The sequence below is a fragment of the Labrus bergylta genome, chromosome 18 (assembly GCF_963930695.1).
Source record: "Labrus bergylta chromosome 18, fLabBer1.1, whole genome shotgun sequence".
Taxonomy (NCBI): domain Eukaryota; kingdom Metazoa; phylum Chordata; class Actinopteri; order Labriformes; family Labridae; genus Labrus; species Labrus bergylta.
Window position 1 is genome coordinate 14486063 of NC_089212.1, and position 24445 is coordinate 14510507.

A 24445-nucleotide genomic window follows, 5' to 3' on the forward strand; every position below is an offset into this window, starting at 1 on the left:
CAGCTTTCCTTCATTTGTGGTTTACAAATACTACATCTATTATATTGCCTTATGCACATTTTGCTACTTTTACAGAAAGAAACCACTTTTTTTTTTGTAAGGTAGAAAACACATTTTCTTTATTTTACTCATTGAAAAACTATGAATATATACTGCAGCATTACTCATGTCCGTAGGTGCTGGAAGGTTCATGTTTGAATTGTAGAAATGCCGTTGATTACAGCCATAAGACATTTAGAGAGGCAGCTTTAGAGATGTATTAAACCAGGCAAAACTTGAACATAAATACGACACAAATCCACCTTAACCTTGACATTATGCTGTCACCACAGTCTTACTGCTCTCAGTTCTGTTGTGGTTTAAACAAGTAATTCAACCTACAAATACTGGAGCTTGTTCCATTGATAAAACTAAGCCGGTAATCAAACTGTCAAACATGTTTTACAGTGTTCTCTTTTTTTCCATGAATTAGTCATACGTCCATTTGTCCTTTTACTCAACAGACACAGAAACGATATGCTCAGTGTCACTCTGTGTACTCTGGAGTCATATGGAGCTGCAGCAGCTCATGTCCTCGTTGCACCACCATGGTGATTTGATCGCTACTGCGGACGGTCTGGTAGATCTCCTCTGAGGTGTTCACTTTCACTCCGTTGATCTCCAACACGATATCTCCTGGCAGCATGCCTGCTCTGAGACGAGAACGACAATACGGCTGATTAGTAGCAACCTCTCATTCACGCTTCATGATGCGAGGAAAACTAACTGGAGGTTTCCTGTACAACATGCAGGATACACCCAAAACTCACTTAAAAAAAATGATGTTCAAAAACATTGTTTTTTAAGAGACAATTCTATCTTGGGTGCATTTTTATTTCAAAAGCACTTTGTAAACACATCAAAATGCATTTTAGGCGGGATTTCTATTAGTTAGAAAATGTCAGCTTCTACATATAACTCTAACTACAAAACATATCATGCAGTGTCTGTGAATGATGCATAAAGCCGCCAATATAAGTCTGCTAAGTTATACAGGATTTATTGATCTGACGTGAGCAACAACTGTCCATCAGGTCAGTTCCTCTGCTTACCTGTTCGCCGGTGAGCCCATGATCACTTTGTGAATCAGGATGCCGTGTGTCACATCCGGAAAGGACGGGTCTCTCAACTTCAACTCTGCAATGATGCTGAAGCCAGGGGACAAATCAGAAAGTAGTTATTTTGGGCAAAGTGGCTTCAGTCTTGATATTATCACCTCTGTTACACTGCAGACATTTCTTTTTGTAAAGCATTTACCTCTGTGTAAGCGTTAGCATCATCACGCCAATGTAACGCCGCTTCGTCTGCGACTCGCCGGACCACGATGCTTTAAGAAGGCACACAAAAAAATGTAAGTGTAAAGATAAATGATTTCCTATGAATTTTCGGATGCCACGTCGAATATGCAACAGAGACAAAATGTTTTAGAAAATTGATTCTTACTCTTTTTCTTCTCTGCATTATCAAGGAAAAGTCTGACGCGATCTGACGGTATGGCAAAGGAGATTCCTGCAGTGACCTTCATGGTGTTTATACCGATGACTTCACCGTCCTGAGTAGAGAGCGGATAACACAATCAGATTGGTTGTTGTGCATCGATATGTGTTGGAACAAAGTCCTGTCACCTCAGTCTGACTCAGGGAAACACCCACAGATCTCCTGATAGCAACAATATATCCAGTTGCTGGGTAACACATAAATGTAAAAAATGTGTGATCAAAACCTGAAGGTTCTTTTTCTGAACGCTGCTCAGGAACACTCATTCGTCATTGTCAGTTAAATTGATATATCAATCTGTCCATTTGTTAAGAACTGGTGATTGTGAATCAATTTAGCCTTTGTCTCCCAGTACAGTCTGAAGAGCATGAAAGAGCCTTTTGACCAGCACAGTGGAGCTAGATTGGCATTTGCCAAAGAAAACTAGAATTGGCAGGTCCCAAATTTGTGCCCTGTTCTCGTCACAGATCAGAGTAGTTTCATACCGAGCACATGTGACAGGCGTGAAAGAGCCTGAAGACCCAGTGGTGAACATTGTGCTGGCTGTATCATGCGGCATCACTGGTTTTTCTGTGGGTCAGTGATGGTCTGGGGAGGCTCCTTAGAGGGTTGCACAGATCTCCATGTCATAACCAAACGTACCCTGAGACTGCTGTTTGGTACTGGGATGAAATCCTCAGAGCCATTGTCAAACCTCACGCTGGTGGCAAGAGTGAGTAGGCAGTTCCTGGATGACGAAGGCATTGATGTCATTGACTATCCCTCTTGTTCCCCTGACTTATATCCAATTGAGCACCCATAGGACTTTATGTATAGGTGCATACAACGCTGCTAAGTATCGCCACAGACTGTTTTGGAGCTCACTGATGCCCTGATCCAGGTCTGGGAGGAGATCCCACATGACATCATCCGCTGACCCATCAGGAGCATGATCCAGATACTGTCAGGAGTGCATACAGGCATGCAGGGGCCAGACACACTACTGAGTCACATTATGAGTTGCCATGATAAAACCGGCGTGTGATTTTGAACTTTTCCTTTGATTTTCCTAACGATCTCTAATCCTGCCCTCCATGGATAGAGGATTTTGGTTTCCATTGACCAATGTTATGTTTATTTGTTCTCGACAAATTATACCATGGACATCACTAAAGATTTTCAATTTGAATAATCTGTTCATCGAGATCTGATGTGTGATGTAAGTGTTCTCTTATTTCTTTGAGCAGCGACTAAACATCAGTAACTAGAGTATAATATATGAGATGAGTAACATTTAAAGAGGAACAGTAACTCACCAAGTTAATGAGGGGACCTCCAGAATTGCCAAACTGCAAAAAAAAAAAAAAACAACAACATTTAAATTCAGGAAATCTGATCATATAGGTATTAAAAAAAAAAAAAAGTGTGGAAAAACAATCACGTTTTACTTTCCCCACAGTCTTAAGAAAATGACACAGCTTTGAGCATAAACTAATCCACTGTACAGAATTCTAACTCTGAACTTGGGGCAGAACACTCACATCAATGGCTGCATCGGTCTGGATGTAGTCCATGTTGGGATTGGACAGGCCCAGCTCCTTGCTGCCTCGCTGCACTGAGCTCACGATCCCTGAGGTTATTGTATTCTTTAAAGCAAAAGGGCTACCCATGGCGACCACAAACTCTCCTTGTCGAATGTCACAGGACTTGCCGAGGGTGAGCGTGGGTAAAGGATTCTACAAGTCAGGGAGGAGAAAGAGCAAGTCAGCAGTGTATCCTCACTGCTCGTAGATACAGTATCACATGAACAAAACGGCCTTTTCTGGCTCTGCACGATTTCATTTTTTTTTAAGTTACATTTACTAACTTGTTGAATCAGTCTTTAGTCCTTCAGACACTAAGTCTTTTCAATAAGGGAAACAGAACCCTGCTTGATTTTTTGTTTTTGTTGATTTGATATCAAACAATGGCCATTCCCTGGTTTCACGTTTGTGAAGAAACCGATCTGTATGTTCTTTCTTTTTCTATTAAATACTTCTCTAAGCCTTTTTGATCTTATTGTTTTGAACTCTGTGAAGCCCTTTGGATTGCTTCATGTAGAAATAAATTGCCTTGTCTTCATTTAGTTGACCGTGTCAGTTGCAGTGATTTCCTCTCTGTGCTCTTGTGATGGATGCAAAAGGGCACCCGGTAAGATTTTTTTTTTTTAAATAGTCACGTTCATTTTCTTTTGAAGAGATTCTTTGTTGCTCACCCTCGGCGTGATTTTGATGGTGGCGATGTCTGCCACAGGATCAACATCCTGCACGGTGGCGTTGTACGCATCTCCGTTTGTGAGCTTCACTCGCACGCCTCTCTTGTTGGCCACAACGTGAGCGCTGGTGACGATGAGACCATCGCTGCTGATGATGAACCCAGAGCCGCTGATGATGAACCCAGAGCCGTTGGACACAGGGACCTCTCGTCCTGAAAATGGGTGTCTGTAAAACATCACAGGCAGATGAATTGACTTGACTAGCTTAGTTAATCTAGAAAGATAGAAAAACCTAAACCTTAATTACGTTGACTGATAATTAAACCATATGATAATGAGCACTCATTTATTCACTAGATAGAGTTAGGCCCAAAGTGACTCTCAGTGCCCTCACTGAGGCTCTGGAGGCCCCTTGAGGTTAAACTGAAGAGTTGAATTAGCTGAGTATTGGATAGAAAATAACAACATCATTTTGACGACCTTTTTCATACATGATCCATTAAAGAAGCGCACTATAATACACATCCCCAGCTTCACAGAAAAACACCAGTTCCTTATTTTTCCTGTTTCACAATACTTAATGAAATGTTTTGATTGTTTCACTTCTCATAATAAGTTATATGTGTATGGGTGGATAGGCAAAATGATTGAGCTCAGTTACATTATGATCCACGTTTGTCATCTAACCTGGTGAACGATAAACTTCAACTGAAAGGAAAATAAAGTCATCACAGTCAGATCTTCAAACTTTCTTATGTAACACACGGATCATATGGCCTGAAATAATCTCATCTATGTCGCCTCTGCGCATGTTTTTATATTTCACTGTTATCAACCCATTCTTTCATTTGATAAGTGTTACTAGAAGTGTGTGCATTTTGCTGTCATATCTCTGTTCCTGTATATAATGCCTTGATATTTAAGGCTACCCATTGTGATTAAAATCTAAGGTACATTTAGACACTTAGGACAGAGCAACATTTCCTATTTGGTTCAGAGACTGTAGAGAAATATTTGTGTTTACATTTTAGTTATTCCACATGGCAGCTTTCCAGTCAACTTACCTGCCCACGATTTCAATGTAAACGACAGCTGGAGTGGACTTTTCGACTACATCTGCAATGAAGTTGTATTTATACCGGGGGCTGTCAGGTTTGAATGGAGAGGCACAAAGAGCTGATGGGAGAATGAGTTCTAAAACCCGCACAGACACAGAAGCGTCTCTGTCCTTTGAGTGTTTGTCCCTTTGACTGTAGAGCAGCGCGGCACCACACAGTCCCAAACCCACAGAGAGTGTCGTAAACCCCGGAGAGCGACTGTTGTCCCCACCGCTGTTTCTGTTTCTGTCCCATCCCACCGACGGTCCGCTGCCAAGGCTCGAGTTTCCGTTAAATCCACGGGTCTGACACCGAGCGTGTCTCCTCAGCACTGACAGAAAACACCGATTTAGAGGAGTTGCTGCCATGTTGCATCACTTCAGTCAAACCGGTCAGACTTTGGAAACAGCTGAACAGCTGTTTGTTTCCCGGTGACATCAGCTGTTGTCACAACCCCCGCTTTCCTTAAAAGTAATAGATAATCCGTAAGGAATATATACTATGACGTTTTATGATATAGGTCCCTATCAGGTGACAAACATGTACCTAGGAAAGCGACAACCTTAACCCGGAAACGTCACTTTCAGGCAAGCATGCGCTGTAAGCTACTTCTTCTTCGAAGGGTTTTTTTTTTTCACCGTCTTTATTGACAAATTTAACATGTACAAAAGATTTTGTACAAACTCTTAAAGAGGATGAACATACAACCGCAAAATACACAGGAACAAGTTAATTCAAACATAAATCAAGACTAGGGGGGATTATATATAAAAATAAATAAATAAAAATCTAACTTTTCCAAAAGAAAACATTAGGCAAATGTAAGCAGACAACAAACTGGAGCAAGGACAAAAACAAAAATTCAACAAGGGCCAGAAATCAAAACAAGAAGTCAGCACTAATCTTTCTAGCAATCCTGCTAGATTTCATTTTTTTCAGAGATAAGAAAAAAATATTGAAATCATTTTTTAAACCAGTCAAAGGAGGGTTTGCTGCTTCTCCACTTACTACAGTGAATATGATATTTACTCATGAGTAAAATAACATTTACAGGGTTTTTTTTTTTTTGCACGTCAGATGTTATGTTTACAGTCAGGGGTCATAATTACTAGCGTTTATATTTGTTTTGTTCAATATTTGCAGTCGTGTAGAAAGTAATATATATATATATATATATATATATATATATATATATATATATTGCGTAAACAACAGTGGGAAGATTAGCAGCAATTTGCCAGTTTCAAATAATATTGTATTGATTTGTGAAAGCCCTGCATTCAGAATCTAGCTCTTTTGATGCATTAAAATTGCACATTGTGATCATTTCTACTGTCTTTGTTTATCATTGTATCATAATCAGTGAATTGTCCATATTCTAAATCATTTAGTGTTGAATTGTATTTCCTGGATAGTATGATTTTCATTCATTAATTGAAAAGAAACCTGCTAACTCACGAACTGTCTTGTGGTTACGTGCTTTCAGGAAATTAATTGTATTTTTACCACCCACAATGCTGTGCGAAATTAAACGTAAATCGTCACTTCACGTGCGCCTCCAAATCAAAACAAACGAGCATGGATTAATATAATCCATTTTTAATCTAGAGTTAAAGTCCCGACTGAAATCGCTACTTTTAGTTAACAACATAAAATAAAACAAATGTCTGCATTATTCTAAAACCTTTCCCACCTCTATTTAAATAATGATTTAACTATTTAAATGCGTCTTTATTGGTTTATTTTACTTTATATTCTGTATATTACTGTCTTTTTGTACTTTCCTTTATGAAGGCTACTGTATGTTATTTAGTTATTTAATCTGTCTTTTACTTGATTTACATTGTGATATTGTTTTTTCGTTTACCTGACTGTATATGCACATTACTCTTCTTGAATAAAGATAAACAAAACAAAAAACCCGCTCTAACCATAGACTGTGTAACTGTACCCGAATTGCAAAGTACCTACTCAATCTTTCAGTAGGCAGTATCTACTATCTGTGTTGTATACTGTTAGTACCTACTATTCAGTATGCACACACAGTAGGCAGATATTTGTTCCTACTTCTTCTGATTCATTCAGTATGGAAGTGACGTCATTTACGTTTCCCGAACCGGCCGCATCCACCCGTTTTTTTTTGTTTTTTGTTTAGCTTTATTCAAGAAGAGTAATGCGCATATACAGTCAGGTAAACAAAAAAACAATATCACAATGTAAATCAAGTAAAAGACAGATTAAATAACTAAATAACATACAGTACATACAGGACAGTACAAATGAAAGACAGTAATATACAGAGTATAAAGTAAACCAATAAAGACGCATTTAAATAGTTAAATCATTATTTAAATAGAGGGGGGAAAGGTTTTATAATAATGCAGACATTTGTTTTATTTTCTGTTGTTAATTAAAAGTAGCGATTTCAGTCGGGACTTTAACTCTAGATTAAAAATTGATTCAATTAATCCGCGCTCGTTTGTTTTGATTTGGCGGCACACGTGACGTCATGATTTACGTTTAATTTTGCACAGCATTGTGGGTGGTAAAAAACACAATTCATTTCCTGAAAGCACGCATCCAATCATCCATACTGCATGAAACCCGGAAGTTAGTATCCGTAACTGAAATGTTCAGTATACTGAGGAGGACCCCAAAAAAAAAAAAAAATGCATACTGAATGACCACGAAAGGTAGATACTGAGAAGTACACACTGCCTACTGAACTGTGACGATTCGGAAAGGGAGGTAAAACTGTGAAATTAAAGGCGGAAGATTCCGGAAGTGACGTTTTTGTTTTAAATATACGTCACATGTTTCTAGCCAAAGGCGGCACAGAGCCGACATTTGAAATCAGAGGGCTAGCTAGTAGCGAGCTCTCTGCTAGCATACGACTGTAATAACCTGATTTTTCCACAACAAACCATGGCGTATAACCATCATGTTTTACAACATGCAAAGCCGCGGTTTGAATCTCCTGCTAAGGTATTTGCCAAGCTGAAATTCAAAGTGCAAAGAGAAGAGATCTGCGCGAAGGACGGGATTCTCAGCGAAACAGCCACCGAGTCATTGTACGGAGAGAAACAGTTTCTGTCGCCCAGGAAGAGAACAGAGAGCACCTGGTTGACAAATGAGCTCAAGGAGAATCAGAGGGTCTGTTCCTATCGGGATGAAGCGCAGGTTTTGACCCTCTCTCCCATACCGAGTCCTCAGAAAGCCTGTGGCGATTCTTTTTTAGACATCCGCAGCAACCCCGTGGAGGAAATGCCCACCTGGCTCGGATACACACCAAGAAAGAGACCCTTCCTGGAGTCCACAGCCGTGTCTCATCCCTTCTCTTTGTGCAGCCGAACAACGCAGAGTCACCTGGAAAAGCCTCCGACGAGACACGCAGGTGGTTTCATGGTGACCGGCAGCAGGACTCCAGTTAAGATGCACCCAGAGGAGAAGGACCGTGTGAGGGGTGTGTTTGTGGAGGAGTGCGCTCCTCTTCAGTCTCAGGGCTCTATGTTTTCCCCCTTGAGGAAAAGGCTGAGGAAGAGAACATTGGAACACCAGGACTTCAACAAGGTTAGCGATGAAGTTTTTAGTCAGCCTCATCATCAGCAGAGGAAAACCTTCAGTCCTTTGAGTGAGGACGACAGCAACGCCTGCATGGAGGATTTCAGTGATGCTAGAAGATTCTCTGCTGACACACCAGGGATGAACTGGTCCACTAGTGAAGCCATGTTTCCACCGATATCTACAGCAGTGAAACGTGAGATATTATTGCTGAATGTGTGCAGTGACCGTATTTACCCACGGTGTTATTTAGGTTAGTAATCCATCTTCTGATGCCCCTCTGCTGTTGTAAACAGGTTGCCATGTGCGTTTACAAAATATCACCCCAATGTTTCCAGCCAAGATGTTTGCTTACTTGAAGGAGAGGGAAAATAAAGCTGAGCAAGAAGTTAACAAAGTCAGCAGCGGCACAACGGATCTCTTTAATGCGGGTAAGTTTATCATTAAGTGGTACAATTTAATATAAATGGGGGAATATTAGGCAATGGCAATTTTATATTTCATGTTTGCATGCTGCACATCATGTGTTTTTTTTTGTTACTGATAGCACTTCTTTTCCAAAGGTAATTCCCATCGGTCCAGAGACACACGTCCCCCCGCGGCTCACAATATGGACGAGATTCCTGCCTTTGTTTCAGAAATTGTGGGTCCTGTCCACCAGTCCAGAGAGGAGCCAGCTGACAGCCAATCAGACACAGATCCCTCTGAACATGTCCAAAGCCCTGCTGAGCCGTCACAGCCGTGTTTGCTTATGGACCCTCTAGTATTCAATTCACCAAGGATCTCCATACCAAAGAAACACTCAGCTGTGTTCAAGCGAAACAAATGGCCTGAAACTGTGGAATTGAGTGTGAGTGGACGTTAAATCTTATAATAAATACCTCTGGGTATTAAACATGTGGATGATATTAAGAGTTATGGAAGTAGACGTGTAAATCATCTTTAGCTTGTCTTCTTCTTCATTTGAATATCTCTGTTGATCGTCTCTTTGGCAGGAGAGTGTGATTCATCTCAAAAAGTGGTATCTCGGGAGGAATCACAAGGGACTGTTTGTTGAGGGGATCCACCAGTGAGTTTTCTGAACACATCATAATTTAAAAATGTTTGAGAGGAAGAGAGTTATTTGTATTTTTATTATTATTATATTATTACTGACGATCAGATTGCTTTATCAGCTATTGTCCAATGGAGATGAAATGTTCATGTGCTAAATTCAAGACAAAGGATATAGTGTGGTTTATTCTGAACACTTGATTTCTTTCTCCACCCAGGAAGGACAACATACCGTGGATCAGTACCAACGTCGTGGAAAGGGTTAATAAGTCTGTTTTGAAGACCTTCTCTGGCAGGGTTTACATTTTGGTTGGCAAGATGAACTTTGACACTGACTCTGGTAATATATTTTTCTGTTAAAGAAAAATTTCTCTTTTGAAGAAATCTAAAATAAGGCAGACTTGTTGCATGTCAATTTCTACAAATACCCTTCAAAAGATAAATAAAAGGAATATTAATCAATAGTATTTTTATTGCATCTATTCTTTTCTGTCGACAGGGTTTCCCAATTGGTTCTTGAAGAACTTTTTAAATGGCTTTCCTGCAAACTGGAAAACACTTTACGAGAAGTTTCTGTCAGAGAAAGAGTAAGAATATTTATTTCACTCCTGAACCACCCTTTTTGAAAACGTTATTTACAGTCAGTGTTTGAAACTGCATTTATTCAAGATGTGAATTTTAAAATGTTGCAGCCGAGGGACGACGAGAAACAGTGAAGGACGAGGCATCGAGTCAAAGACAAAATCTGGCTCTTCGTCCGTCAAAGTGTCTGCGAAGCAGCACAGACCAAAACCTCCAAAGACGCGTGAGTAGAAGACACACACTTAAACTTACAGCACTCATACTAAATACCAATACAAGAACATTTAATGAAGAAGAAAAACGTCCAACTGGGTAGACCAAGGGGCGGAGAGATTATATCCCATCTTGCCTTGGAATGTCCCAGAATCCCCCACAAGGTGCTGGAAAACGTCCCTGGGCGGAGGTCAATTTGCTTAGCGTGCTGCCACTGAGATTTGGCCGTGGATAAGTGGAAGATAATGGACGGATGGATAGCTGTACCAAAGATCTTTTTTTTTTTTTTTTGTCACAGTAAACATTTATTCTCTCCGTCTCTTCAGCTGCTTCCTGTCCTCCTGCGACCTCATCCTCTAGGCAAGTGTCTCGAAGTGGTCGCGTGATCAAGACCCCTCTAGAGTATTGGAAAGGAGGGAGAGTCATTCTGGATGCACATATGAATGTTACCATCCATGAATGCTATGAGACCTCCATCTGCCTCCCTGTAAGCACTTAAAGATGGTCTACCAACACAAAGGCCCGCTTTCTTTGATGAACAGCTGACTGATTTCATTTTATATCTCGCAGAAGGTCAGTACAAGAGTGTCCGCGAGGGCGTCTAAGAAACCTGCCTCTGTGTTTCTTCCGTGTGCTGAAGGTGAGGATTATTTAGGAGCTGTAGTTTAAGTCTTGAGAGCTAAGTAATTAGTTGAATGTAGACACACTGTTCTCTGTGTTTCCAGGCAAACAAGAGGCACCAGCCCTGCTGAGGAAGGTTAAGAGTCAACCTCGTAAATGCATCAAAGCCAAGGTTTACCCCGAAGAGCAGCCCTGTTCTTCACCAGAGCCTCCCGGTGAGACACGGTTGTGTGTGGACACTGTCCTGCAAAAACAAATGAAACCTGAAAAGTCTTCAACAAAGAATTCAATGAAACAGACACTTGAAGCCCCAGAACCTTCAGTGAGAGTCTTGAGGCGTAAACAGGCCGTTTCATCATCTCCACATTCTCCCCCTGTTCTTGAGCACACTCAGTCTTCAGAAGACGATGTTTTCTTAAGGAGAACAAAAAAGGATAAAGAAGCACCCAAGAAGCAATGGAGGAAGAAGGTTCTTAACAAGTCAAGGCAGTGCCACAGGTCCCCGTTGGGTTCGTCATCGGAGTCCTCTGACCAGATCGAGAGGAAAAGTAACGGGACAAAAACTAACCGTGTTGCACAATCACAAATAATACCAAAACAGAGGAAAAACACCAAGATATCTCCAAAACCGCTGCCTAAAACGACCAGCAAGAAAGAAAAGAAAACGAAAAACAGCACACAGTCTCAACAAGATGAAGATGAAGCCGAGTGGACAGAGGCGGAGCTGATGAAGCTACAAGAGTGAGTTCTGTCTTTCTACCGATATAATGACGAATTAGCATTTTGCAAAACGACTATTGTTTATGTGTTTTTGTTTTCCAGGGCTGCGTCCTACTATCCTAAAAGCATGACGGGTTACTGGGCTATGGTGGCGAAGACAGTTGGAACACGTTCTGTAGAGGAGTGTCACAGGAAGCTCATGTGCAGCGTCACCTCAGAGACTCCCGCCAAGAAACCCAGCAAATCTAGAAAGCAAAAGATGGAAGCACCGAAAGATCAAGGTAAGGACAGGTAGTAGTTTGGGATGAAGATGATTGCTTAGGCTTAAAAAAAAGTTAGTTTGATGGTTACTCATCTTCTGTAGTAGACCTGTAGCTTTATTACTACATTGTAGCTATCAGACATTTGATTCCATTCAGCTTAATAACGTAAACTGTGATGTTCTGATATGCTAACAGCTGCCAATTGAATGGCAGTGGTGGCGCAGTGGCTACTGCAGCTGTGGTTAGTCCCATGTATGGAGGCTGTAGTCTCCAGCGGGCGGCCCAGGTTCACATCCTGGGCCTCCTGTGGCTCCTTTCCCGCGTGTCACTCCCCACTCTCTCTCCCTGGTTTCCGACTCTATCCACTGTCCTATCTCTCCATTAAAGGCATAAAACCCCAAAAATAAATCTTTAAAAAAATATATATATATTAACTTCATACAGAGATATTTGGTGCTCTCAGCTTGAACTCTGGAACGACGCCATGTTTGACTTGACTGTACTGACTTGTTACAGATCATCCTGTGATATCAGCTCGTGTGGGAACCCTGAAGAGAAAGCAGCAGGTGCGTCAGTTCCTGAAGGCCATGCCCAAAGAAGATGTTGATGATGTTTTCAGCTCTGAATTTATGCATCAGAAACAGTTTGAGGTTTGTTTCTTTCTGTTTTATGTAAAAATGTAATGTATCATGTGTAATCTCTGTCTAATAATTTTGTAATGCGAGTCATTGCTGTTCCACTTGTCTTCGTGGATAGATGCCCTCCATGTGTCCGAGTGAGGAAAATTACTGTTCTCTGTCAGAACAAGAGCCCCGGACCCCGGGGTCAACAGGTTTCCCCGAGGCAAAGACTCCTCAGTGTCTGGATGTCAGGCCCGACATGATCGGCTCTCCCAACACGTGAGTTATCTTCTGACTTCTTGCTTTTAACAGTTTTTTACAGTATAATAACTAACTTGTTTCTTGATTTCTCAGGGGCAATGATGACAAGTACACATACCTACTCCAAAAGAGGATGAAAAAATATCAGTATAATCTTTGCAAACAATCTCCGTTCTCAAAGGTAATTATTTCCAAGGGTTCAATTTTTATCAGCGCATAGATTATTCTTTATTGTTTTAACAATTCGTCTCTTTTTTTTTTTTTTTTTTTCAGAAGTTCACACCATCAGCTAAACGAACAATGAGAAGATGTGGTAACACAGGTATGACATTGAATCCAGAAGTAAAACAAAAGGAAACACCTTGATTAGCACTGCTGCACATATCAATTTGAAGTTTGGAATGCTTTCACTTTATAACTTAATGTTCATTACTAAGACTGTTAGATTTCCAAAAGTTGGTCAAAAATGTTTGGAAAGCTTTGACTGAAAGCAGTAATTTCAGCTTTTCTAATGTGACTTTTCTTCTTCCCTTATTTGGCAGAAAATGACACCTTTTTTGTTCGGGAGATGTTCCCGGGAAGCGATGCAGCTCAAAGCGACAGCGGAGAGGAAGAGGATTTTTACTTCTCAGACAGCTGATTTAAGAAACTTGTGTTAAAAATAAATCTCAGATCAATCTTGTTAATAATAATCACGGGAACAGAAGGGAGATTGTTGTTGAAGAGCTGCATTTTAATAACATGCAGTGCTGTGTAAATAGATTCAACATATTTTTGTGTTTTTTAACAAAGTTGGAAATTGTTTTATGTTGAAATTAGTATGTTGCAAAAGGCCATTTTCTGCTCCTCCCAGCATATTCCTGTAAATATAGTTTTGTTCAAATTTCTGGTCCCTGGGGTCATTAACTATCCTTTAAATAAACATTACAAAATCATTTCTCATGGTTTAGTTGTGTATAAATTCATATGCAATTTTTTGCTTATGTTAAGCATTTAATTGTTGAAAGTGAAAAAATGATATTACAGTTAAATTTATTTTTAGTCAGAGAAACTAAAGAGTTGGTTGGACAGGTTGGATCCCTCGATACTGGGACCATCTATGAGTCATTATGACAAAAACACAATTCCATTAAAGAAACAGGTGAAGTCAATACGAAATGAATGATAAAAACGGATTCCTTGGATTTAAATTCAAGTCACTTTCCTGTCCCGACAGCTCAGTAAGAATGTAAAACGCTGCTTGCAATATTAGAAACTTTTTTTTTTCCTTAATTGAACAAAATTCCTATAGGGAATACAACATTTTGCATACGAAACTGAAAAGTATGCATGTAAATATACTTCAAATACCGCATATATACATGTTAAAATTAAACACATTAAATCAAAAATACATTAAAAAAAAGAAGACATTAAACACTGGGGGGCATATTTATTTTGTTTTGTTTTTACCGTGTGACTCACGCTGCAAGGGAAAACGCCTATAGCAGGGGTGGGCAACTGGCGGCCCCCATCAACCCTAAACGTGGCCCTCAGGTCAATTTTTACACATCAGTTAATTGGAAACATTTAGAAAACATGACAAAAATCTGCCATGAAATCATGAAAATCAGAAATATGTACATCATAATATTTGACAACTGGTATATGTTAAGATAAATTTGAGACATAATTGACCGTAATTGTTTTTGCATACTACAATCTGGACCTCTGGCAGTGAGAATTAAATGAATGTGGCCCTTGCTGTGACCAAAGTTGCCCATCCCTGGCCTATAGTATTCATAACTAACATTTCAGGAACAAAGACATGGCTTCATATGACATCACTTTGATAGAAGATGAGTGTTGTTTACATTCATTCTTATATTAGAAACATGTCAGATGCTTAGTATTTGACTCCAGCATAAAAAAAAGGAAAGGCAAAGTCACGTGAGACCTTGTCACGTGACCTGGGCTGCGTTGCTCTCTATATAAGCCAGTCTCAAACAAACCGAGTTCAGTTCACTGTACGAGCCGAGGACACAATGAGGACACTGTGAGTTTTACTTCATAGTTGTTTATGTTTTGATATTAAAGCGGACAGAATGGTAGCGGTAACTGCAGACCAGTTCATTGTGACTTTTAGTGACTCGCACCTGTATGTTCTTTGTTTCTTAATGGTTGTTATGACCTACATGGCTGCTAACATAACAGGTTAAAGTGCTGCCATGAAGTTAAGACCACTGTAAATAACAGCTGTTGTTGTCATAAAAGTCGGGTCAACAGACTGCTTTTGTATCTACCTGCGTCTTAGGCAATGCATTTGATTTGTCCTTATACTAAGCTGAGTCACATTGAGACTTAGTTTTGTAACCGTGAAATAACTTGGTCAGTAAAGACGTGTTTTCAGCATTTCCTGGTTACGTTCAGGTTAATTTGAACCTCTGCGTTTGTAAAAAAAAAAAAAAAAAAAAAAACATGTATATTAATATTCTTCCTTCTTTTTTCCGTCATCATCCAGGCTGACCTTCTCCTTCTCCTTGTTATTCTGCTCATTGGTGTGGAGTGGATATCTGGAATATGACCAAGATGTCCTGTGAGCATTTTCACTTTCACTTGAAAAAGTCCTTTCCTTAGATATGATTAAATCATGTTAGCACCTCTCTGCTTTAATTCTGTTTTAAGTTATTTGAAAGTCATGTGTTTTTGGCTTATAAAAGGTGAAATCTCATACAATGTCTTTCGTCCAAGGTGCCTTGTGTGTAAGCTGTTTTGGAGCTTCTTTTAGCTCTCAAGTTAGTCCAAAAAATCATGTTATTTAGATGAATGTTATCATGCTGGACAGGTAAGTTTGGTTTCTAGGAGGACTTTGGATGTGTGCTGTTCATCTGTGGCTGTTTCTGTTGAAGGCCAGGACATAAATTCTAGCAAATAACTCACAAACGGTTGTTCCAATGTAATTAAACTACTATAATGTGGTTTTTTGAAATAACGTTTCAGTTAACTGAATAATCACAAGAAACCAATCGATGCATTTGAAGTGTTTGCTGAAGTATCGAGTCATTCAATAAGAGTTAATAAATCCTCAGGATACCAGAGGACTGGACTCAGGTTGGCCGGGTCGACCCCACGGAGGAGCTGGAGCTCACCTTTGCCCTGAAGCAGCAAAACGTTGACCTGCTGGAGAAAACACTCAAACTGGTTTCAGACCCTGACTCAGCACACTATGGTATGGCCTTTTCTGGTTGTCATCAATTAACAATGATCATTTTGGATTTAAAAAAAAATATCTAAATGCTTGTTACAGAGGGATGCTCAGTGTGGTTGTTCTGTTTCTTGTGCTTTGTAGCCTATCACACTAATGTGAATTTACCTAAAAAAATCCTTAAAACTGGGTGACAATGCCTTTACTGTCCTCCACAGGTAAACACCTCACCCTGGAGGAAGTCTCCTCCCTTGTGCGTCCATCTGACCTGACCCAAAAGGTGGTGCGCCGTTGGCTGCAGAGTCATGGGATTACAAACTGCCTTACTGTTCACACTCAGGACTTTCTACAGTGCACCGTGACTGCAGAGTAAGCATATCTTTATTAAGCAACTTCTGTTCGGCTTACTCAACAGCTACTCTTGCTTGCACTTGACACAGTTATGTCAAAAAAGGTACTTTTTTGTCTTCACTTCACTGTTTAAATCACACGAAGACCACACTCTAATCTCAGAAGACTGTTCCTCTTTCTGTGGTTATTTGTTAAAATCAAATTGACTTCCAGTTTCTGGGTTTTGAAATTCAAGAATGTAGGTCAAGCTTTTTGGATCTGGAAGAGAAAAAACAACTCACCCTGTCATTACCCTGTTACCAGTATTACGTACTGATAGTAGTTACTCATGCAGTAAATTACTTGGAGTTGGATCAGATTTGCATACAATACATTTTTTCTTTAAATTATTGTACCAAATTGTATGCCAGTGGAATTATAGACATTCAGGTTGTGGTTGTATTTGTCTACTTGTGTATTAAGGGTTGCAGAGACACTGCTTGCAGGTAGCAAGTTCCACCGTTACACCAGAGATGGCCAAACTTTAGTGAGGTCTTCAGCCCCATACTCTGTTAATGACGATGTTCATCAGCACCTGGACTTCGGTGAGAACCATTGCTATTGCTTCTTCAATTGTAATTTCTGCATGTATTAAATAACATCTGCTCTTAGTTGGCTGGATGGTAATGTACTTATGCATTTGCTTTCACAGTTGGAGGGCTTCATCGCCTCCCTCCTAAAGGGCAGGACCTCATCAGAGGAAGCGCGCACAAAAGGTCTAAGGAACGACTGCACCTGGGAGTGACTCCGACTGTCTTAAGGACTCGCTACAACATGACAGCGGCTGATGTGGGGACAGCACAGAACAACAGCCAGGCTGTGGCTCAGGTGTGACCATGCCAGCATCAGTTAATCATGAAATACTGAAGTGTTGCTGCCAAGGCTTGCGTACATTAGCACAAACACTAATTTCTGGAGCCTGACTGATTATAGAGGCTAAACGTTCACCGGTTATGGATGTGGGAGGAGCTTTTCAGCATGCATTTAAAAAAAAAAAAATGTGGTTCAAGATTATTGTTTGGCCGTTTACCCTCATTATACAAGGCAGCACCAATGTCAAATTTGGTACACGTTGTCAAATAATTCTAGCATGGACTGTCATCTAAAGGTGTTTCACAATGACACAATTTTTACATCACCCTAAATATTGTTTTGTGCAGACATAAAAATGTTTCTTTAAAGTCATATCCAAAAAGCCTATACTACAGTACCTATATATCTGTGTAAGACTATCAACCAATCAGCTGACTGACATATCAGTGTTTTCACCATTACTTTGTCACTCTAGCTAGCTGTTTTCTGTTGTAGTTCTTGGAGCAGTACTACAGCCCTGCAGACCTGTCTGAGTTCATGCGCATGTATGGCCAAAGCTTCCAGCATCAGTCTCAGGTGGACCGGGTTATTGGCACTCAGGGAGCAGGGAAGGCTGGTCTGGAGGCCAGTCTGGATATCGAGTACATCATGAGCACAGGGGCAAACATCTCCACTTGGTTCTTCACTAATCCAGGTCTGTGTGACAGAGTGAGCCTGCATTGTTTGGTTTTTCTGATTAAAAGAATAGTGAAAAGTTCAGATTTCTCTGAACATGTTTATGATTAGAGACTCCAATCATAATCTCGTTGAGGCAATTTGTTTATAGTTAAAAATTTTTTTTGGATCAGATGGTTTGCAGCTTAGATGTTAATGCAATGGGTCGTAACAAAAAAACGTTTCCACTGTTATGACATTTAAGCCTTATTGGAAACACTCAGTCACATTCCCTTGTCTCCTTCAGGTCGCCATGAGTCCCAAGAGCCTTTCCTCCAGTGGATGGTGCTGCTCAGCAACATGTCTGATCTGCCATGGGTTCACACCATCAGTTATGGAGACGATGAAGACAGCCTGTCCGCTGCTTACATGATGCGTATCAATGCAGAGTTTATGAAGGCAGGCGTCCGAGGAATCTCTCTGCTCTTTGCTTCTGGTCAGTAAGAACAAAGACACCATCCATGTTGTGTTGAATTGAAGTCATCCACAAACACCTGATGTATGATGTGCAAACTAAATATGACAATAAGATAACATGGAGTATTTTTGTCTGCGTAGTTAGGCTACTTTCTTTTGAAAATCTGCTCATCAATGCAAGGTAAAAGTCAGTCACATTTTCGTGTGACATTCAGTCACATGCAGTTACCTCTCCTAGTTCCTGTTTCACTTTATAATCCAGTCTAATCCGGCCAGTATGATAAAAGTTCCTGGTTCCTCTTTCCAGTAGAATTTGCAACAAAAATCAGTTCTTCAACAAAAGCAGAACTGTGAGCTGCAATCTTGGAGCTGATGGGGTAGAAATAATGAAACAGCCTTTGTCTCCTTCTTCAGCTTGTTCCTTTGTTTTTGTCAGAACACAATCTCACTTGAAATGTGTTCCCTTAGTTAAACACTCCTGATCCAGAAAACTGTTGCCTTTATTGGATAGGACAGCTGAAGAGGGACAGGAAATGTTGGGTGGACAGATTGAGGGATGAAATGCAGCGAAGGCCTGAGATCGGATTAGAACCCACAGCTGCTGCAACGAGGACTATAGCCTCCGTACATTGGACAACTACTAGGCTATTTAGCGCCCTGCAGATTCAAAAAGAATGACTTTTTGGCCCGTTGCGATTTCATTCACTTCCATCAGTGGTCACTTAAATTTTTGAAGCATGATCATCACCTTGTGTATCATCTTTAGTCTGTTGTTTAATGTGCAGCTATGTTTTCTGTGACCCTGTTCCATTTTCAGGTGACAGTGGTGCAGGCTGCAAACATTTGGGAGGGGGACAAAACTCCTTCAGGCCAAGTTTTCCTGCTTCAAGGTAAATCATGCAACTGTATAGCGACCAAGCTTTCTTTATGCTGTGACTGAAGTTTATCAATCCTTCTAACCCTAAGTAATATTTGATGTCCTGTTATTTTTATGTTCCCAGCCCTTATGTGACCACAGTAGGAGGAACCTCATTTAAGAACCCGTTTAAAGTCACATATGAAGTGACCGACTACATCAGTGGAGGAGGCTTCAGCAACGTCTTCAAGATGCCTGACTACCAGGTAACATAATCAGACCATCATCACCTTTACTGCTTGATGAATACACTTTGATACATGCTGTGTGCTTGTGTTCCCACAGGCCAGTGCAGTGGAGGCATATCTGAAGACTGTAGCAGCAACACTCCCTCCTCAGTCGTACTATAACGCCAGCGGCAGGGCCTACCCAGACTTGGCCGCCCTGTCTGATAACTACTGGGTGGTCTCCAACAGAGTACCAATCCCATGGGTGTCCGGGACCTCGGTAAAATATTTCTCATAATATTCATTATCATTTTTTTAAAATTAAACGGTCAGATTAAAAAAAAATGAACTAATTATACATGGTCAAGTAAAATGTATTTATATTATACATTTCAGCAACAAGGCAATTCAAAGTGCTTCAGACGACATCACATCATGGGATCAAGTAGAAAAAGAAACATAGTAATAGAACATTTTATAAATCACAAAAAAAATGCCTTACAATCACAGAATATTTTACATGAAAATATTAAATACAATTAAAATGGAATTGAAAAATACAATTGGTGACATCAAGCAGACAAAAAAAAGACACTTAGATTCAAAGTATATAAATAACCTCCGATTTGTAATGGTGACGTTATCTTCTCTGCACACTTTTCAATGTTTTATTGCTCTGGAGTCCCCAACTACTCTTTCTTTCCCAACGGACACAGATTCACCTGCTGGTCTTGCCTAATTGAGATTGATTTAGGCTCATAGTTTGCACCATCTGTGGTCTGGCACAGCCCCTTAGGTGCCCTGGAAACTCCACCCAGGAGTGCTGTGGTAGTGAAATCCAGGCATATTCGTTACAGTTAAACATTACACCAATTTGTTTTCAACAATTTTATTATCCACGCATACATGTGCTGGTGCACATAGGTCTTTATTTAAAATATCTAGTAGCAAAAAGGGTTCTCATAGATAAATCATCTATGTTGAGATGTAAGCATCTGATTCAGCTTTAACTGAAATGACTGGTGAGTTTACCTTTTTTTTTTTTTTAAACGCTCAGTTCAGATTAAGTTTAATTCCTGCAAGCTGTATTTTTAAATCAATATTTTCTTTATAAACTACATATGTTCAAATTGAAGACTTGAGGATACTTTTTTTTTTTGGTAAAGCATTTCATAGCGTTCCCTTAAGACTCCAAAATCCAGAGAGCAGGATCTACATTATTTATTATTTATGTCCTAGGTCGATTACTTTTTTGGGGTAAATTAATCTCTCCCAAAAAAAGGTGATCTTAAGGAGAATCAAAGGCACTCAACTTCTCTCCATCACATTTTCACTGTCAACAGACCATTACTGTGTGTGCACATACAGTTACACTCTTTTTTTTTTTTTTTGTATGACTTGCTCAGTTTTCTTAAGCCTCATTATATCTCTCATGGACTGATCTCCCCTCCAGGCGTCCACCCCTGTGGTTGGAGGGATGCTGTCGCTCATCAATGATCAGCGGCTGCTAAAGGGTCTGCCTGCTCTGGGCTTCCTCAACCCTCGCCTCTACAAACTCAGAGGACAGGCTCTGTTTGATGTAAGCCATGTTATTGTAGAAAATCTAGTTAATGTTGTAATTTGATCTCCTATCAGCTTTTTTGGGAAGAATTCTGTGATTTCTCTCTAGGTGTAACTGTAAGTCCGGCCAGACCTCCCTGGATTTCTAATTAGAGGACTACTTCATGTTTGTGGAAAGCCCTGCATTGTCATAACATAATTGATTCATCACCTCAATGCTAGTTTCAAAAAGACTTACAAATACAGGCGTTTATAACATTTGACAAAAAACTCAAATTTGGGAATATTTATTGCTTCTCAAGGCATCTGCAGTTTAGTCCACTGTTGTGTGAACTTCTCTTTTGGTGTCCATGCTCCTTCAGTTTTAAGCTGTTTGTTTTAAAATGTCGTTTTAGCCAAGTGAATTGTAGTTTAGGCCTCGTGTTTAAAGACAGAAGGAAACCCTTTTACAACACATTAGTCTAAAACGATGCTCTATGTCCTAACTGCTACAGCTTGTCTCCTTCTCTCCAGGTGACTGAAGGCTGCCACCTGAGCTGTCTAGACGAAAAGGTTCAGGGCAACGGTTTCTGCGCTTCACCATCGTGGGACCCTGTCACAGGTTGGGGCACACCAAACTACCCTGAACTGCTGGCTGCCCTGTTAGCTGAGTAAAAACTTGCAGGTCAATACAGTTAAACCATCAGTACAGGGTCTGCTCTCAGAGCAAGCACTACACAACACATCAACAAACTCATCACCCGAGGTCTGACACCAAAGGCACGGCAATGAACCAGAGGGAGAACTATGCCTACACTTCAGATTCACGCTAATACCATTTTTGAATATTTTGTCCTCTCTCATCATCACATCCTCTTATCAAAGGACGCTTTCGCCTGACTTCTTTTATCTGTTTTTCATTTTGGTTTTGAAGGCTTCAAACTGTTTCCTTAAATACTTGTGGGTCAGGGATAGTGCTGCTTTGGGATTTTTACAGCTAAACAGCAGCTGCATGTTTCTGCTGTTCACTGCATTTTAACTGACCCAGATTTCTCAAACCTGCAGGCAGATTGATGTTAGCGGTAATGTTCGCCTTAAATTCATTCCTCTTAATACACAGCAATGAAAAGTTTTGGGTAGACTGAAATTTGCTTCACATTAAGAAAGTGAACTCAAAAAGCTATGCATAATGAACATGAGCCTACTCAAATACACACCAATCGCCTCGTAGTAAACACATAGTACTATTTCAATATTCTTTTTATATGAAAACTGCCTAATAAGTCGGATTTCAATGACAAAAACATGAACCAACCATATGCAAGAATTCACCAGATCAATGAGTACTGGTAATAAGTATGACTTTTATGGCCAAATGTGTCATAGTGTCTTGTTTGCAATATTACTCTGCAGGGATGAGCCAGGTACAAGAAATCATTAATTGAATTAAACATAGCTGCATGCCTTTCTAAAAAGTCACTGATGTATTTGTAATAAAAGACAAACTGAGAGTGTTGTTTAGATCAACAGGCCTTTTTCTTTTCTTGAAACTTGATTTTACTTTGGTTTGTTGCTGTTTTTTCTGTGGCTATGAACTAACCAAATGCACTGAAATATGTGGGTTTAAAAGTGATTCAGCATTTCTACCTACTAGCATTGTTGCACATGTGTTCATCATGTAAATCCTCAAATCATGTGTATGTAAATTTGAGAGACTGTCCTTTTTTGTGAATGTTATTATTAAAGCTGGTTTAGAAATGTCTCCACATTGCTGGAAAGTCGTCTGTTACAAAAACTGCAGCAGTAAATGATCTTTAAAGATGGCCGCTGAGTGTAGATGCAGATAGGGCCATTGGAGCTGGTACCCAATTTGTAACGCAAAGCTCGATCAGATGTTGTTGTTCTTGTGTGGGTTTTCTGAAGGCGCACTAATCATCCAATGATTAACAGATGACTTTAAATTCTGCTGTGAGCATTTAGACAAACAGAATTAAAACGACTACTACTCCAAACTGTCCAGCAGATGTCTCCCTACGCCTGTGATATACAGCATGTGACTAATTAACCTCATGAAGAAACAATGACACAGTGAAAAGAATTAAGCCAACCACATGGCTCAACAATATATCAACTACATATCTGAAACCTTTCCGAGGGAGACTTAAAGACAACACTGACTGAAAATTAGTTCAGTTTGTCATTTGAACCAGTCTGCAAATAAAACTATAAAGACCTTTTCAGATAAATGACGCAACAGCTTGAATACAAACTACTTATAGTAGTTAGATGAAAACTATAGAACTTAAGAGATTCAGAGCAGGGACATTTACACAGCTGGACTTTATTAAAGGCTGTTAGCTGATTATTCAGGGTTATCTGAGTCAATCGAGTGACGACTGATCTGGATGTTGTATTATTTAGGAAGTGGCCAAGTGATAAATGAGTGAATTGTTCTGATCATGAAAATTCAGCCAAATGTTCTATTTCTTGCTCCTTTATCGTAACTGCTTCATTCTATCATATGAAAGTTTCCTCCTAATGAGCAGGTTTTTATTCCAACACACATTTTGACACTCTGCTCTGTGTTTGTGGTGATTCAAGTAAAACAGAAACAAAAAGTGTAGTGTTCAAATTCTGTCAGCTATAACGATGTCTCTTTCAAGTTGCTTATATGAAGAAGTTATAAGACTGTCAATCATGTATAAACAGAATGCAAAAAAAATTAAATGAACCAGAATGCTTTAACTTCCTTTGTTGTTTTCTATTTGTCCAGAAGAGGGAATTTAGTTTGTCAGTAATTCATCCACCAAGAAAAATCAATTTCTGAAGAAACTGATAACCCATCCAACACAAGCAGCAGGAGAATATCTATGATTTGATGCCAGAATAGTGAATGTGGAGTAAAAATCTGTGAGCTCAGTCAGTCTTTCAAGAAGGTGTCCAAGATTTCCTCTCTGAAGATGACATCACTCACTCTGAGTCTGAACATTCTGCACACTCATTATTGTTGTGAATACTCACTTCAAAAGTGACACATTCAACATGAACCCACCATCGTCACGTTTGTTTTTGAGCTTCATTTTGGTTTGACATTTATGTCAGAACATTTTCATTAGAGTTTGAAAGAGATTTGGGGTGATATTTGTTGGTAATTTGCATTGTACATTTGATCTTTTTTACAGGTTTTTCTCTCGCACTTTCCATCTGGAAATATTTTCAGATATTTTAGGCGGGAGAAGTGTAAAACTTTCTTTGATAATTTTTTGGGATCATGTCTGGAAATTATGTTTTAAATACTTTTTTTGCCTTTATTTGATAAGACAGTGGATAGTGTTGGGAATTGGGAGAGAGTGGGGAATTACATGCGACAAAGGAGCCACCGGTTGGACTTGAACCCTGAATGCCTGCATAGAGGACTCATTTTTTGGCAGAAACTTTCAAAAACGTTCTTTTGGGGTTTCTGCCAGAAAATTTTCATTCTTCATATTTGTTGAAAATTCTTGAGATTTATGTCTGGAATTTGATGGTATTTCATGAAAACTTTG

The 24445-nt window shown here is 39.8% G+C and overlaps 3 protein-coding genes across 4 annotated transcripts; 2 read left to right on the top strand and 1 right to left on the bottom strand.

Annotated features, from left to right (window-relative positions):
* Positions 1-106: 106 nt before the first annotated feature.
* LOC109992574 (serine protease HTRA2, mitochondrial) lies at positions 107-5469 on the bottom strand. Of its 2 annotated transcripts, none has more exons than XM_020645251.3 (8): positions 4834-5469; positions 3770-3995; positions 3057-3251; positions 2832-2864; positions 1483-1591; positions 1297-1366; positions 1092-1187; positions 107-692 (listed from the first exon to the last, which is right to left on the bottom strand). In XM_020645251.3, exons 1-8 carry the CDS (start codon positions 5232-5234, stop codon positions 527-529), a joined length of 1296 nt encoding a protein of 431 aa, XP_020500907.2. In that variant the 5' UTR covers positions 5235-5469; the 3' UTR covers positions 107-526. The 2 variants fall into 2 exon arrangements, with proteins under 2 accessions (XP_020500907.2, XP_065822300.1); XM_065966228.1 differs by having other exon boundaries at positions 108-692; positions 5099-5468.
* Positions 5470-7513: 2044 nt separating this feature from the next.
* On the top strand, positions 7514-13695 carry mis18bp1 (MIS18 binding protein 1). Its single transcript, XM_020645255.3, has 16 exons — positions 7514-8623; positions 8724-8858; positions 8991-9277; positions 9423-9496; positions 9699-9820; positions 9980-10067; positions 10173-10285; positions 10602-10762; positions 10846-10915; positions 11001-11637; positions 11719-11897; positions 12396-12529; positions 12636-12778; positions 12854-12941; positions 13034-13082; positions 13303-13695. Exons 1-16 carry the CDS (start codon positions 7792-7794, stop codon positions 13398-13400), a joined length of 3210 nt encoding a protein of 1069 aa, XP_020500911.2. The 5' UTR covers positions 7514-7791; the 3' UTR covers positions 13401-13695.
* A 1019-nt stretch (positions 13696-14714) lies between these two features.
* On the top strand, positions 14715-23645 carry tpp1 (tripeptidyl peptidase I). The gene is made up of 13 exons (XM_020645240.3): positions 14715-14795; positions 15261-15335; positions 15829-15968; positions 16163-16313; positions 16758-16879; positions 16987-17162; positions 17643-17841; positions 18109-18297; positions 19096-19168; positions 19280-19400; positions 19480-19641; positions 20815-20940; positions 21435-23645. Exons 1-13 carry the CDS (start codon positions 14785-14787, stop codon positions 21573-21575), a joined length of 1686 nt encoding a protein of 561 aa, XP_020500896.1. The 5' UTR covers positions 14715-14784; the 3' UTR covers positions 21576-23645.
* The last annotated feature ends 800 nt before the right edge of the window (positions 23646-24445 follow it).

What these genes read in the sequence shown, in the direction of transcription:
- LOC109992574 (XM_020645251.3), bottom strand. Translation starts at nt 5,234, where the DNA reads ATGGCAGCAACTCCTCTAAATCGGTGTTTTCTGTCAGTGCTGAGGAGA. An exon ending in TACATTGAAATCGTGGGCAG is followed by an intron (nt 3,996 to 4,833) that starts GTAAGTTGACTG and finishes GATGTTTTACAG; the next exon opens with ACACCCATTTTCAGGACGAG. An exon ending in GAGGTCCCCTCATTAACTTG is followed by an intron (nt 1,592 to 2,831) that starts GTGAGTTACTGT and finishes CTCTCTACTCAG; the next exon opens with GACGGTGAAGTCATCGGTAT.
- mis18bp1 (XM_020645255.3), top strand. Translation starts at nt 7,792, where the DNA reads ATGGCGTATAACCATCATGTTTTACAACATGCAAAGCCGCGGTTTGAA. An exon ending in AGACCTCCATCTGCCTCCCT is followed by an intron (nt 10,763 to 10,845) that starts GTAAGCACTTAA and finishes TATATCTCGCAG; the next exon opens with AAGGTCAGTACAAGAGTGTC. An exon ending in AACAATCTCCGTTCTCAAAG is followed by an intron (nt 12,942 to 13,033) that starts GTAATTATTTCC and finishes TTTTTTTTTCAG; the next exon opens with AAGTTCACACCATCAGCTAA.
- tpp1 (XM_020645240.3), top strand. An exon ending in GAATATGACCAAGATGTCCT is followed by an intron (nt 15,336 to 15,828) that starts GTGAGCATTTTC and finishes ATAAATCCTCAG; the next exon opens with GATACCAGAGGACTGGACTC. An exon ending in ACAGCCAGGCTGTGGCTCAG is followed by an intron (nt 17,163 to 17,642) that starts GTGTGACCATGC and finishes TTTCTGTTGTAG; the next exon opens with TTCTTGGAGCAGTACTACAG.